The sequence below is a fragment of the Leucopleurus acutus genome (assembly GCF_964270905.1).
Source record: "Leucopleurus acutus genome assembly, chromosome: 14".
Taxonomy (NCBI): domain Eukaryota; kingdom Metazoa; phylum Chordata; class Mammalia; order Artiodactyla; family Delphinidae; genus Leucopleurus; species Leucopleurus acutus.
The window spans coordinates 31,237,059-31,251,934 of NC_139156.1; the positions used below are offsets into that span (position 1 = coordinate 31,237,059).

The window sequence follows — 14,876 nt, forward strand, 5'->3', positions numbered from 1 at the left end:
CAATCCCACTTGGCCTGTTTTAAGAGATAAGCTCCACCTGTTCTCACTTATCCGTGAGGTAATTTCTGAGGAGTCCCTGGGCCTCAGCTTCCTCTTCTGTAAAATAGGAGTTCTGCCCTCTTGCACTGTTGGTGGGAATGTAAATTGATACAACCACTATGGAAAGCAGTATGGAGATTCCTTAAAAAACTAAAAATAGAACTGCCATATGACCCACCAATCCCACTACTGGGCATATACCCTGAGAAGACCATAATTCCAAAAGAGACATGTACCACAATGTTCACTGCAGCTCTATTTACAATAGCCAGGACATGGAACCAACCTAAATGTCCACCGACAGATGAATGGATAAAGAAGTTGTGACACATATATACAATGGAATATTACTCAGCCATAAAAAGGAATGAAATTGAATTATTTGTAGTGAGGTGGATGGACGTAGAGACTGTCATACAGAGTGAAGTAAGTCAAAAAGAGAAAAATACCGTACGCTAACGCATATATATGGAATCTAGAAAAATGGTACTGATGAACCTAGTGGCAGGGCAGGAATAAAGATGCAGATGTAGAGAACGGACTTGAGGACACGAGGGGGGAGGGGAGGCTGGGATGTAGTGAGTGAGTAGCATTGACATATTACACTACCAAATGTAAAATAGATAGCTAGTGGGAAGCTGCTGCATAGCACAGGGAGATCAACTCTGTGCTTTGTGACCACCTAGAGGGATGGGATAGGGAAGGTGGGAGGGAGACGCAAGAGGCAGGGGATATGGGGATATATGGATACGTATAGCTGATTCACTTTGTTGTACAGCAGCAACTAACACAACGTTGTAAAGCAGTTATACTCTGATAAAGATGTATTAAAAAAAATGAGAGTTCTGAGGTAGATGATCCTGAAGGCACCTCAGGTCTGAAATGTTAGGATTCTCTTGGATTCTCTAATCCTTCCCAATCTTCCCATTGTTGGCTACCATTTAATTTTAAAACTTAGCAAACACGTTGCTTCTAGAACGACAGAACCAGGTTTTGGGAGGCTTCAGGAAGATCAGGAGCTGGAGTTTAAGCCAAGCTGTGGGGAACCAGGGAGGCTGGGGCTGAATGAGAGCCCAGCCAGGAGGCAGGAATCAGGGCTGGTGGACACGAGCGGGGGGCAGGGCAGGGGTCCGGAAAGTAGACACATGACTTCAGCTCCCTGAACAAGGGGCAGAGAGCGTCGCCAGCTGAGTTGGAGCAAAATCCACCCATTTTTCACATCCAGGCAGAGAAGGGACTGGGTAAAGAGCAGCCTGGAAAAACTGGCATCAAAGAGCCCAAACTGGAGTGACAGGACATGGGGACAGGGAAGAGGAAGGAGCCACTGGAGGCCCTGGGCAGGGTCTGACCCGGGTAGGTGGGCACGTGGGCAGGCTAACATGTTGGTGCCCTATTGAGCCGACAGTCTTTAAATACTGATGCCATATTTGGGGGAGAGGTAAGGCTGGTTGCTGAGTGAGGGGAGGGCACAGAGGGTTAGCATCTCCTCTGTCGTTCTGACCAGCTCAGCTCCAGCCTGGAACCCCTGCCTCAGACTCTGCAAAAACAGAAGCTTGTCTTCCTCAGCTTCTCCTCCTGGGAGGGGGTTGAAGGAGCAGGTTTTTTTGTTTTTTTTTTTTTGCGGTACGCGGGCCTCTCACTGTTGTGGCCTCTTCCGTTGCGGAGCACAGGCTCCGGACGCGCAGGCTCAGCGGCCATGGCTCACGGGCCCAGCCGCTCCGCGGCATGTGGGATCCTCCCGGACCGGGGCACGAACCCGCGTCCCCTGCATCGGCAGGCGGACTCTCAGCCACTGCGCCACCAGGGAAGCCCGGAGCAGGTGTTCTTGTTGGAGCCCCTGGGGGGGTCTTACTTCCCACCCCAAGAAGAAAGCGCCATCACTTTACAGTTTCCTCCCTGAAGGGAGTTCCGGGGGAAAGCAATTTTTAGCACTCTGCTGAATTTCTAGTGATGTTTCTGCTGCCCTTTTGGGTCAGGACTGCTCAGGCAATAGCTTCACTGGCTGGTCCCTTAATCTGGCCCTGGTTGAGGACCTGGAAAAGGAGAGAGGCCAAGACTGCCTTGATGCTGAGGGAGGAACTCATGACCTCAGGCTCCGCTGCTCCCCTGCCGTCTTTTGGGGCCAAGACTGGGAGGGGAGGCTGGGACTGACTGAGCCCGTGGTCGGAATCCGCCAGGGCCAGTGACATTTGGTGGAGGGGTGAGGAGCCTGGCTGACCATTCCTGGGAGCTTTAATGTTTCCTTCTCTCTTCCAGAGTTTTTCACTGAACTTCACACTGCCGGCCAACACAGTGAGTACAGCGGTCCCCGTTCACCAGGCAGGTCAGCAGAGATCAATGCAGAGTTGACACTGGGCCTCCAGGATGCCAAAGCTCACGTGAAGCAACAAGTTACACGGGTTCCAAAGGCATTACGAAGAGCTGGGGGTGCTGAGAGAAATGTTTTCGATTATAAAAGTTATAAATACACATTTTGAAAAGGAAAATAGCAAAAAACCAAAACAGCTAACTTGCCATCAGCAGAAAACACTGGGGACACTAATTCCAGTCCTGTCCGACTCGACATAAATTTTGACTTTTGTTGCATTTGTACCATGGGCTTCTTATTCTACCCATAATTTTATATGATAAATGTCTTCCGTCCACCTTTTTAACCGTACTGAGGGTGGTCACATGATATTTCTTCAAGTGAATTCTTTCTTTAAGTGATTAATCACTCTTAGGAATGATTTTGTGATAAACGTAGGTATAGATAAATCCTTGTCAGCACGTAAGCTGATTCCCTTAGAATGTAGCCTAGAAGGGGAATTATTGGGTCAAGAAGGATGAATGTTTTATGGCTCTGTGACATTTAGTTGCAAGTCCACATGGAGATTTGCAGTTGATGATGGTGGACCGTTTCAATCCAGAATTGGTCCTCCGTCTTCTGTTCTCGTGCTGTGTAGAGCTAACACGCCAGGTTATCTCTGTTTTCTGAGCGGAAGTGCTGCTGTGATGGAGTCAGGTGTTTTCCTGGCCCAGTTTTTCAGTGGTTTTGGCTGTGCCAAAGTTTTCTGAAAAGTCATATGGTTATTCAAAGAGAATAAACTGAATCATCAGGAAAGAGGACGCTTAAGCCCGTGCTCGTGTTTACTGTACCGTGGGGGCGTCATTCTGGAGAGCAGCAGAAAGGTAGAACCTCGAGACTCACTGCCGGCCTTCTGCTGCCACTGGCGGCCCTGACATCTGTCCGTGACTCCCTGGCACCTGCTCTACCCTCCCGGGGCGGCCCTGCCTTCAGACCCTCCCTGACTTACTCTGCTCCCTGCTTCTGCCTCTGCCTGTTGTCTGCAGACAAATTCCCCTATCCCTCTCCTTACCTGTCAAAACCTTTTAATATGGCCACTGCTGGCGCTTTCCCCCTGGCTGCTCGAAGCCAGCAGGTCCATAGAGACCCCGGGTTCTGTCTTATCCTGGCTTGGCCCAGTCTACGAAGGTAACTCAGAGAAGCAAGAAGCCGTTGCTTGGGGCGGTGAGGGTGAATGGGCTGAGAGGCAGGCCCTTACACTGTTGGTCATCACTTTGGGAGCATCTCCTTGGTTCACAGCACATTTCTCTGAGAACTGTCCCTCCTCCCTTTGAACCTATGTAGGACAACAGCCACCCCAGCCTGCCTGGGACTGTCTGGTTTTAGCACTGAATGCGCTACCACCTAGGCAATTTCTGGGGAAAACCAGGACGGCTGGCCACCCTACCTGGCAGTCATATTTCTACCACAGAACCCTTCCGTTTTGGTGCAGCTGGATGACTGGGAACACCAGAGCCCTGGAAGGTAGGGAAAGGTGGATACTCAGCTCATGAGAGCTTCTCTGCAGGGAGCTGGGGACAGGGCCACCTATGCAAGTCCGCCCCTACTGGGCCATACTGAACTGTCAAGTATAAAAACTGGGTTGGGATGCTGCATTTGGTCATGGAAGGCAGAGTAGTCCAACAGTTAAGAACTTGGACCCTGGAGCCAGACCACTCGGCATCTGCCACTTAGGGCTGTGTGACCTTGCACAAGTTACTTGACTTCTCTGTGCCTCACTCCTCTCTTCTGTAAAATGGGGATCGTTGTAGTCCTGCTTCACTGGCTATGGTGAAGAATAAATGAGTTGATACAGGAAAAGTACTTGAACAGCCTGGCACATAGTAAGTTCTCCATAAGCATTAGCTGGTACGATTAGCAGGTGTCCATGAGGGCAGAAAAATCCATCTGGAGAGAGAAAGAAGGAAGCAAACAGGCAGGGAAAAGTACAGGTGAAGGGCCATTCTACCCAGGAGTGATGGAGAGATCCCAGGAGGGATGGCTTTGGTTCTGACAAGTTGCCGGTCCCCAGCTTCAGTCCCTAGAGAGGCCAGATTCCCACTGCACATGGGCTCCATGAGGTACCCCTGAATCCTTAGAGGTAACTCATTTTGGGGGGCCAAAGCCAGCCCAAGTGAATTTCTGTAACCTGAAGACAAAACATTTTACCCAAAACGATATGCAACTCTTGGCATCACCCTGAGAAATAGAACCCTTAAGGTAAATGCAGCTTTAAGGTGGGGGTGGGGTGAGATTGCGCTTCGGTAAAACTGTAGCTATTTATTTTTTTAAATTTTATTTATCTATTTATTTATTTCTTAACATCTTTATTGGAGTATAATTCCTTTACAATGGTGTGTTAGTTTCTGCTGTACCACAAAGTGAATCAGTTATACATATACATATATCCCCATATCTCCTCCCTCTTGCGTCTCCCTCCCTCCCACCGTCCCTATCCCACCCCTCTAGGTGGTGACAAAGCACTGAGCTGATCTCCCTGTGCTATGCGGCTGCTTCCCACTAGCTATCTCTTTACATTTGGTAGTGTATATATGCCCATGCCACTCTCTCACTTCGTCCCAGCTTACCCTTCCCCCTCCCCGTGTCCTCAAGTCCATTCTCTGTGTCGGCATCTTTATTCCTGTCCCGCCCCTAGGTTCTTCAGAACCATTTTTTTTTAGATTCTATATATATGCGTTAGCATACGATATTTGTTTTTCTCTTTCTGACTTATTTCACTCTGTATGACAGACTCTTGGTTCATCCACCTCACTACAAATAGTTCAATTTCGTTTCTTTTTATGGCTGAGTAATATTCCATTGTATATATGTGCCACATCTTCTTTATCCATTCATCTGTCGATGGACACTTAGGTTGGTTCCATGTCCTGGCTATTGTAAATAGAGCTGCAATGAACATTGTGGTGCATGACTCTTTTTGAATTATGGTTTTCTTAGGGTATATGCCCAGCAGTGGGATTGCTGGGTCATATGGTAGTTCTATTTTTTTTTTTTTTTTTTTTTTGTGGTACGCGGGCCTCTCACTGCCGCGGCCTCTCCCGTCACAGAGCACAGGCTCCGGAGGCGCAGGCCCAGCGGCCACGGCTCACGGGCGCAGCCGCTCCGCGGCACGTGGGATCTTCCCGCACCGGGGCACGAACCCGTGTCCCCTGCATCAGCAGGCGGACTCTCAACCACTGCGCCACCAGGGAAGCCCCGGTAGTTCTATTTTTAAAAACTGTAGCCATTTAAGTACCAAGTGTCAGTACCTGGTTAGCAAATCTCTCCTTTGATGGGAGCTCTCTGGGAAAGGGGCTTAGGCTTGGAACGCAAACATCCGCATTCGGGTTAGATTTATGGTTATCTGTGAAACCTGGGAGAAGGCCTATAACTTCTCTGGGATCTGGATCTTTTTTTTTTTTTTTTTTTGTAATATAGAGACAATAACTGTCAAAAGTCCAAGCCCCTGGGATTCCAGTGTACTCACTGAGGTTGATGAGAATATTCAATATATAACAGGTCTGGCCAGAGCTTTGCCAAGTTTAAAGGAATGACAAAACTTATACTCCTGGCGCTCATTTGATCCTCTTACCAATCCTAGAGGTAGGTACTCACAGCCCTATTGTATAGATGAAGAAATGAGGCTCGTTAGCTTGTGAGTGGAGAAATCGCCATTTCATTCCGGCTAGTGTGAGCCTAGGACTCGTGCTCTTAACCCCACACGGCATCACCTAGCGTAGCTTACATGGGTCAGTTGCTAATGTGGAACTCTGTGCTCTGAGATTTATTGATCCAGATAAGACTCTCATCTGATATATCTCATAAATGGGTAAAATCCAGTGCCCCTCCTTGAGTGGAGATGTGACATGGGAACACGTACTGTACTCATTCAGCGTAGAATTACCCCAGGAGCATGGATAATTCACAGCTTCAGATACCTGCCCAAGCCATTTGCTTCATTGCAGTTTGGAAACAGGTAAGGCCTCCTTAAAGAGCCTGGCTTCCACTGGTATTGAATTTTTTTCCCTTCTAGCAACGGGGACAAGTAGGCCCAAAGTGTGCTGGGAAGGGTGTGGGGACTTGGGACAGGAGAAAACCTTTTTGAGTTCTGAAACCTGTTATGGCAAATCCACAGGGTGAATAATGAAGACCTCACCTGAATTTCTGATTTCTCTCTCCTTGTAACCCAATTTTATTCCTTCTTACCTGAGAAGCAATCAAAGAGGCTTCTGTTCGGCAGTTGTTTTTAATAAAAAGTTTAGCAAAGGTATATACTTCAGGCATTACAGCTTAGCCTTGGACAGACTGTGTTGTGTGACGTGCATTCTATAGATTTTGTTTTCTTAAGACGTATATTCTTTTTCCACCCAGACTTCCTCCCCAGCTGTTACCAGTGGGAAAGGAGCAGTAAGTATATCACTTAAATTATGAAGCCTTAGTTTAGTCATTTAGAAAATGGGGATAATGCTGTACCCATCTCATGCATTCGTTTTGAGGATTAAAGTTTGATATGTGAACTGTCACCAAGCACAGAATCTTCCTCAACTATTATTCTTATGACCAACTCAGTTCAAAAGGGAAGGAGAACACGCAAAATCACAGATGATTCCCAAAGTGTTGAACAAAAGAAGCTAGACACAAGAGACTACATACTTTCTACGTGCATCTAGATGACATTGAAAAACAGACAAGGCTAACCTACGGTGATGGATTTCAGGATAGAGGTTACACATGCAGTGACTGGAACGGAGCCCGAGGGGCTTCTGGGGGGCTGGTAATGTTCTGTTTCTTCATCTGGGTGCTGGTTACATGGGTGGGTTCATCACGTGAAAAGTCATCAAGCTGTATATCTATAATGTATATACTTTTACGTATCATGTCATTCTTTAATAAAATCACCCCCCAAAAAATGAAGAAGAATCCAGTATTATACGACATTGCATGTGTGTAGAGATTCTGAACACTATCTTTGGTATTTTCAAATAATCTGCAAATCTGAAAACTTATGGGGCTACAAGCATGGCTATTTCCAGTCAGATCAAAGCAAAATGGGAGTCTGAAAATCAATTGGCTCATGCATTTAATGTAAATAAATTAAAAAATTCATATCAAAATGGCGTGGGATACACTAAAACCTTTTACTTTTTGCCAGACTAATAGATAAGAATGGTATCTAATTGTTGCTTTGAACTGTATTTCAGCTCTTCCTGTGTTGATGCAACATTTGTATTTCTGTTCCTGGGAATGGCCTGTTCATATATTTGTCCAATTTTCTACTGAATGATCACCCTTTTCCAATTGATTTAAACTATGTACATTAACTCCTATGAAAATGAGCCGTTTGTCATGTACGTTGCAAACAATTTTTCACTGTTATTTCATCACCCTTTTGATTTTGTGTACGATACTTAGGGTCCATGTAGGGTTTTGTTTTACTTTTAATCAATCAAACTCTTCCTTTTTTTCCGGGAGAACCTGACTATTTTCTCTGTGCAGGACTGTGGACCTTCTCTTGGGTTAGCAGCTGGCATCCCGTCCCTGGTGGCCACGGCCCTGCTGGTGGCCTTACTATTTACTCTGATTCACCAAAGAAGAAGCAGCAGTGAGTCCACCGAGGTGATTAGCAGCTTCTTTGGTTCTGGCCGTGTTGGCAAGAATCGGTATTTGATGAACTGGCTTTGGGCTGAGGGAGTCCACCGAGGTGATTAGCAGCTTCTTTGGTTCTGGCCGTGTTGGCAAGAATCGGTATTTGATGAACTGGCTTTGGGCTGAGGGTGTCAGGACCCATGTGTGTTTTCTGAGGACAAGGTGGTGGAAGTTTCTGTGCCTCAATTTCTGTCTCAGACTCATGACATTATCCTCCAGGCAGAGCTGATTTGTCACACAACCCTTGTGTCACTTGAGGATGGTATCTGGGATGGCAAAAAGTAGCAGCGGAGAGGGACGTTTGTTGCTACGGCAAACACATCGGTACAGCGGGTGTGTTCTCTAACCTTGAGAAACAAGGCCACAAGCTTCACAAAGAGGATGGAGGTGATCTTAGGAAGGATGGGAGACAAACAGACCCTGAGGCATCTATCGTAGGGATACGTCCAGGAGTATGTGACTCTGTTTATCTTTGTCTTTTTTCCCCGCTTCTGAACACACATCGGTCACAAGGGAATCTCCGGACCCCACCCCATGCGAATACCAGATTGCTCTGGAGACCAGGCTCAGAATTCAAGGGCCACCCTGACCCACATCCAGCCAGGGTCCATGGTTGTGATGCAACTGTGTTGTGTGGACTCTGGGCTCTAATTCCATCCTTATTTATGAACATTCCTGATTGTTCTCACAGTGGTAGGCATTAACGGGGAGTAAAAAACGTAGGTTCTAACCCTGGCTCCGCCACTGTACAATTTATGTGATCCTGGACAAGTGACTTAACATTTTCTGTTTCTTGGTTAGTTCAACTCCAAAATAAGAGTCATAAAAACTACCCACCTCAGGAATTCCCTGGCGGTCCAGTGGTAAGGACTCCGTGGTCTCAGTGGCCAAGGACCAGGGTTCAATCCCTCCTTGCCCTTGTGGGGAACTAAGATCCCACAAGTTGTGCAGTGCGGCCAAAAAGAAAAAATATATACCCACCTTATTTATTTAATTAAAAAATTTTTTTTGAATTTTGGCTGCGTTGGGTCTTCACTGTGGCACGTGGGCTTTCTCTAGTTGCGGCGAACGGGGGATACTCTTCACTGTGGTGCGCAGGCTTCTCACTGCGGTGGCTTTTCTTGTTGCGGAGCACGGGCTCTAGGCACGCAGGCTTCAGTAGTTGTGGCATGCAGGCTCAGTAGTTGTGGCTCACGAGCTCTAGAGCGCAGGCTCACTAGTTTTGGTGCACGGGCTTGGTTGCTTCGCGGGCATGTGGGATCTTCCTGGACCAGGGCTCGAACCCATGTCCCCTGCATTGGCAGGCAGATTCTTAACCACTGCGCCACCAGGGAAGTCCCTACCCAACTTATTTTAAGAGGTAAGCGGAGGTGTAAGGATGGAATGAGATCATGGGTATAAAGATGTGTTGACAAGCTGTAAACTTTAAATATATTAAGAAATATTGTGGTTGTTGGTGGTATTATTTAAGTAATGGTTCCTCAGTCTTTCAGGGCACTTTAAAATCATCTTGGAGGCTATGAAAATACCAACCACCAAAACCAATTAAATCAGAATCTCTGAATGTTAGAGCTGTGGCATTGGTACCAAAAATATCTCAACATTTTATGATGGATCACGTTAAGCAGATACTAAAGTAGAGAGAATAGTATAATGAATCTAGTTATTAACAACGGCCAATCTTGTTTCATCTCCGCTTCCACCCACTTTTCCACACTGTCAACCTGGATTATTTTTGAAGTAATTCACAGTGGTATCTCTTGTTTATGTTTTTTCTGGGAGGGGGGAGTTATTATCTGTTTGTTTATTTTGTTTTATTTTTAAAGCTCTCTGGTGATTCTAATGTGCAGCCAGGTTTAAGAACCGCTGATTTTAATCATGGTCATGGGCAAATGCTGTAACCTTTCATTTCTTCTTCTTCTCTATTTTGTTTTATTTTTTAAAACAACTTAGGAAAGTGAGAGGCCTTGTGAAATTTCAGAAATCTATGACAGTCCCAGGATAGCTGAGGTAAGAACTCTCGGTTATAATCACTATACATCATTCACATGGCAAGCAAGCTAAGGGTCTTAAAGCCTCTGGTGTACAGGAGAAGTGCAGGGTAAGCACAAAGGAGGTTCTCATTATATTTTTACTGGCTGGACAGGAATTCAAGATTTATTTAATATTAGGAAATTAATTTAATATCACTTATTTCACTGGTAAAAGAGAAAAATCATGTGACCATTTCCGGGGAAGAGAATTCAAAAATATTATACAGCCATTTGTGATGTGAACTCCCAGCAAACCAAAAATTTTAAAGGCACTTCCTTAACTTGAAACAAGACATCTTTAAAAAAAAAAATTACAGCAAATATCATACCTAAAGGTAAAATGTTAATGATTCTTTTTCAGATCAGAAACAAAACAAGGATGCTCGTTGTTACCAGTTCTATTTGATATTATACCGTAGGTCCTAGTCAACACAGCAGGATGAGAAAAAGAAGTAGAAATTAACTCAGTGCAGGAGAATCCTTTCACAATGTATATGTATGTCAGATAATCACACTGTTCTCTTTAAATATCTTACCATTTTATTTGTCAATTATACCTCAATAAAGATTTTAAAAAAAGAAAAAGAAGCAGAAAGCATAAGACTGGAAAAGAAGAAACAAAAATGTCATTATTTACAGATGATATGATTCTCGACATAGAAAAGCCAAATTATCTACAGCTAAATTAATAGAGCTAACAAGATATTTTAACAAGTTTACTGGATATAAAATCACTATTAAAAAGTAATTCACATTGCTAAAAAGCAATAACAATTAATTAGAAAAAGTAATTTTTAAAAAATACCATTTTGTAGTGGTAATAAAAACACACAGAATGATGAGGAATAAATCTAACAAAAACATGTAATCCCTTTATGGAGAATAATAAAACTTCAATAAAAGATATTAAGTAAGACCTAAATAATGGGAGTTGGTATTCAATGCTCCTGGATAAGAAGACTCAATAGTATACAGATATCAAACAACTTCAAATTGATCTGTATAATAAATGTAATTCCAGTATAAACCTCAGCAAATATTTTTCATGGAACTCAATAAGGTGCTTATTGAGTTCATGGAACTCAATAAGGTGCTTCTAAAATCTATACAGAAGAAGACAGAAAAAAATGTTAAGTACCAGCAGACAGGTAGAACAAATAGAAAACAAATAGGAAGATGGTAGATTAAAACCCAATCATATCAATGATCACACTGATTGTGTCCAATGTATTGAAAACTATTTGTTCCAAACATTTTGTCTGATGGTTGGTTGTTTCAGGTGGGAGGGTAAATCTGGCTTCTGTTACTCCAACTTGGCCAGAAGCAAAAGTCTTTGATGTATTTTTTTTTAAACCTGTTTGTTTTCTCAAGAATCCTAGGAGGTTACCCACACAGGAGAAGGATATCCCGGGAGCAGAAGAAGCCCACATATACGTGCAGACTGTTCCAGGAAGTGAGGAGCCCATTCGTGACACTTACCGTCCTGCTGTCGAAGTGCAGAGAAGGAGGGCGTTGTGGTGGCTTATTCCCAGACTGAGCCTGGAGTGATGCCGTACAGCCAAGGAGCAGATCTGGAGCTGGAACAGAGCTAAGCACACAGGGATTTGTGCTCGGAGGGAGGAGAGACGCCACACTGCTTCTTAACCAATCCAAATTTCATTTGCAGATCCGGAAAACTTTGGGGTTGACTTTACTCTTTAAGGGACAGATCTGGTAAGGTTCCTTCCAACGCTCAGACCTTGTGGTTTAATAAGCAGTGAAGTCATTGTGCATCAAAAGGAGCCCTTGGGTCCTGCTCTCGACCCCGGTGGGGGTTTGCTTTTCTTTGTGATTTGGGGAAGGGGGTTTGATTTCTCGGTGACTTGCCCCCTCATCTTTTTTCGTATCCATTTTCTCAAAAAAGCCGTCAGACCTGGCTTCCATGGGCAGGTTGGCCAAGCTAGCATGGCGGAAGTTGGGATATAAATGAAACGTACAGGGGATGTGTGAAGAGAAGCAGTTCCTTATTTCTGAACAACTCAGCGTAGAAACCATGTGGAACCACATGTTCCCTGACCACAGGGGCAGCCCACTGCTGCATCCTTCATCACTTGTGATCAGAGGGTATCTAAGGAAGGCAGTTCTGTAATGGGCTCTGTGTCTGTGTGTGGGTGCGTGCGCACGGAGGGTATATAGGGAGAAGGGAAAGCAGGGGTTGTTTCAAAAGATTATTAGAGATGAGGGCTATACCCATTTTGCGGGAGTGGAGAGAAAGGCCCAAGTCGTTGGACCATCATGGGGAAAAACTCATTAGCAGGAAGAAAGATCAAGAGGACTCTGAGTGGATGAACACAGGACCAAAGGGATGGGCCAAGCAGCAACGTGACTGTCGTCTGAGGGGAGCCCATGGACAGTGTCACCATCGCTTCTGTGAGGAGGCTTACTGGAGTCCTGGTTCCCCTATGCAGGTCCCTGGCTTGTGAGCACGCCGGGTCTCCTGGTGGGAGAACCTGGGTCCAGGGCATCTTGGGGTCCACCCACCAGCTCCATGGGCCTCCTTGAAATGCTGTGGAAACATTCCTTTCTCATACGGGGTGCCTGATTGCTCAGAAACACACCTCCTCTTCTTCACATAACCAAGGACAGGTTATACACATCCAATCACTGCCACACGCTGACACGTGCTCTTCAAAGCTCTTTGTGAAATTCAGTTTTGTACCAAGTCCACTGAGTCTAGTCACATTAACAAGCAGATTTGTCCGTTTTTAAGCAGACGTGCCCAGGGATCCAGGTGCTTATACTTCTCTTACACGTTGGGAAGGACCTTGGATTTGCTGAGAACATGACTGTGGCCTTAGCCTTGACACTCAAAGGTCTGAGCTCTGGAGCATATCATGGGCCTCAGCTCTCTGTGTACAAAATGGAGACAGCCGTTTTCTTCCTCCTACCCTTAGGGGTGTTGTGAGGCTGGAGAAGGCAAGTGAATGAGCCTTGTAGTCTGTAAAGTGAGACTTGTATTTTGGATCATTTATTTTAATTCTACTTGCAATCCATTACTTAGTATCTTTATTTTAAATGGTTTCTACTAAATTCGCTAGGTTCAGTATTTCTGTCATTTTTTTTCTGCTCTGATGCACAAGAACTCATTTTAGAATAAAGTGAGAAGCAAAATGGTCATTCCTGTGGACCTTCAACACGTCTATGGTGTTTCTTCGCCTATATTGAAGTATATGACATTGACCCTGGGGCTGGAGTCAAGGGTATCCCAGGGATATTCCTGGTGCTGACACTTTCTTGGCTGGGCCTGTGACGGAGATGTTCAGTCCTTCACAGAGGGCAGCCCACCTTGTGAGGAAAATGCTGAGACCAGAAGTCAGAAGCTCCAGCCCCCCAACCTAGGGTCGGTGCTAGCGTTGGGATGACCTTGGGCCAGTCACATTCTAGAAAATGCAAACTAATCAATTGGGACAGAAAGCATATCCGCAGTTGCCCGGGGATGGTGGGGTGAGGAAGGGTGGGAGGGAGAGATTACAAAGGGCCACAAAGAAATTTTGGGGGGTAAGGATATGTTCTCTATCGTGATTGTTGTGATAGCTTCGTGGGTGTTATTACACATCAACACTTATCAAATTGTACACTTTAAACATATAATCTATTGAAAGTCAATTCTACCTCAATTAAGCTTTTTTTGTTTGTTTAAAGCATTCAAGCCACACAGAGTCAAAATCTCTCCTTCTTTATTCAGCATTTTGCCAGGAGAACAAGAGGACGTGGGAATGTGATTGGTGTCCTAGAAGGACAAATGCAGTCTTTTTCTGGAGAAGTTAGAAATAGACAAAAATAGATTCATGTACTCAGTGCCTAAAATGTAGAATGAAATCTGCTCTCAAGGGCTTTCAGTGTCAGCCTGACCTGAAGACCTGAAAAGCTCCCAACACCACATGTACCGCAGAAGAATTTTACTGTGAAGAATGATGGGCGAGTTACCCAAACTAGAGGCAAAATTAGGACTCCTTTAAACGTAGTTTAGGAAGATGTGAATTCCGTGAAGTTGTATGCAAATTTTATATGCATAATTATTATTCAGGGGCCAGATTCCATGATTCCCTTCAGATTCTCAAAGGGATCTGCAACACCCTCCCAACAGTTAAATGTAAACAGTGGTAATTACAGTTGAAGGTTAGTGACAAAGATGTCAAATTCAACCTTTCTTAAGCGACTTGTCGCCACACCTTTAATACAAACTGATTTGAAATTAGTAATGGTTGTGCCTTGTTAGTTTAATAATTATATTTCTATAGAGAAAGGAAAATGGAGGGAAAAAATTAACCTTTCCTATATAGATGCCTGTTTTCATGAAGGTCATGGAGATGATTTGCTAAGAATACTTGGTAAGAAGGCTGAGTGTGAGTTTTGCTGTATTTCACACTCGATGCATCATGTTGGAAAATCATTCAGCCTCCAAAGGAGATCCTGTCCCCCATCATCATCATCATCATCATCATCATCAATTTTGCAGCAAGAAGGTAGAGATGGTGAAGGTGAATAACCTCACTCTTTCTGCCTCCTGCCCCAGGGTTAAGGAAGGCTAAAACACTGGACACACTTTCGGACTTGTTTCTTGTGAAAATATTATCCCCTACAGAACAGGGACATGTGGGACGCAAAACGGATTGCAGGCCACAGTGCCATTCGAATCCAAGTACACCACAGTGAGGGTCATGAAGTCTCCCTTGTTTCCAGCTTCAGCAAAGGAGCTGGATTTCTTTAAAACAGCATATTCTTGTCCTTGGATTTACAGTGCCAGCCCGTATGAGAGGACTGATTTGTCTTCTTACGTCGTATGCCTGCCT

General features: G+C 44.8%; 1 protein-coding gene across 1 annotated transcript; it reads left to right on the forward strand.

The window, feature by feature from the left end:
• Positions 1-1,336: 1,336 nt before the first annotated feature.
• OPALIN (oligodendrocytic myelin paranodal and inner loop protein) lies at positions 1,337-11,592 on the forward strand (the record flags this gene model as incomplete). Its single annotated transcript, XM_082855163.1, has 6 exons — positions 1,337-1,381; positions 2,296-2,331; positions 6,737-6,772; positions 7,862-7,981; positions 9,965-10,021; positions 11,416-11,592. 6 exons carry the CDS (start codon positions 1,337-1,339, stop codon positions 11,590-11,592), a joined length of 471 nt encoding a protein of 156 aa, XP_082711289.1.
• Positions 11,593-14,876: the final 3,284 nt, after the last annotated feature.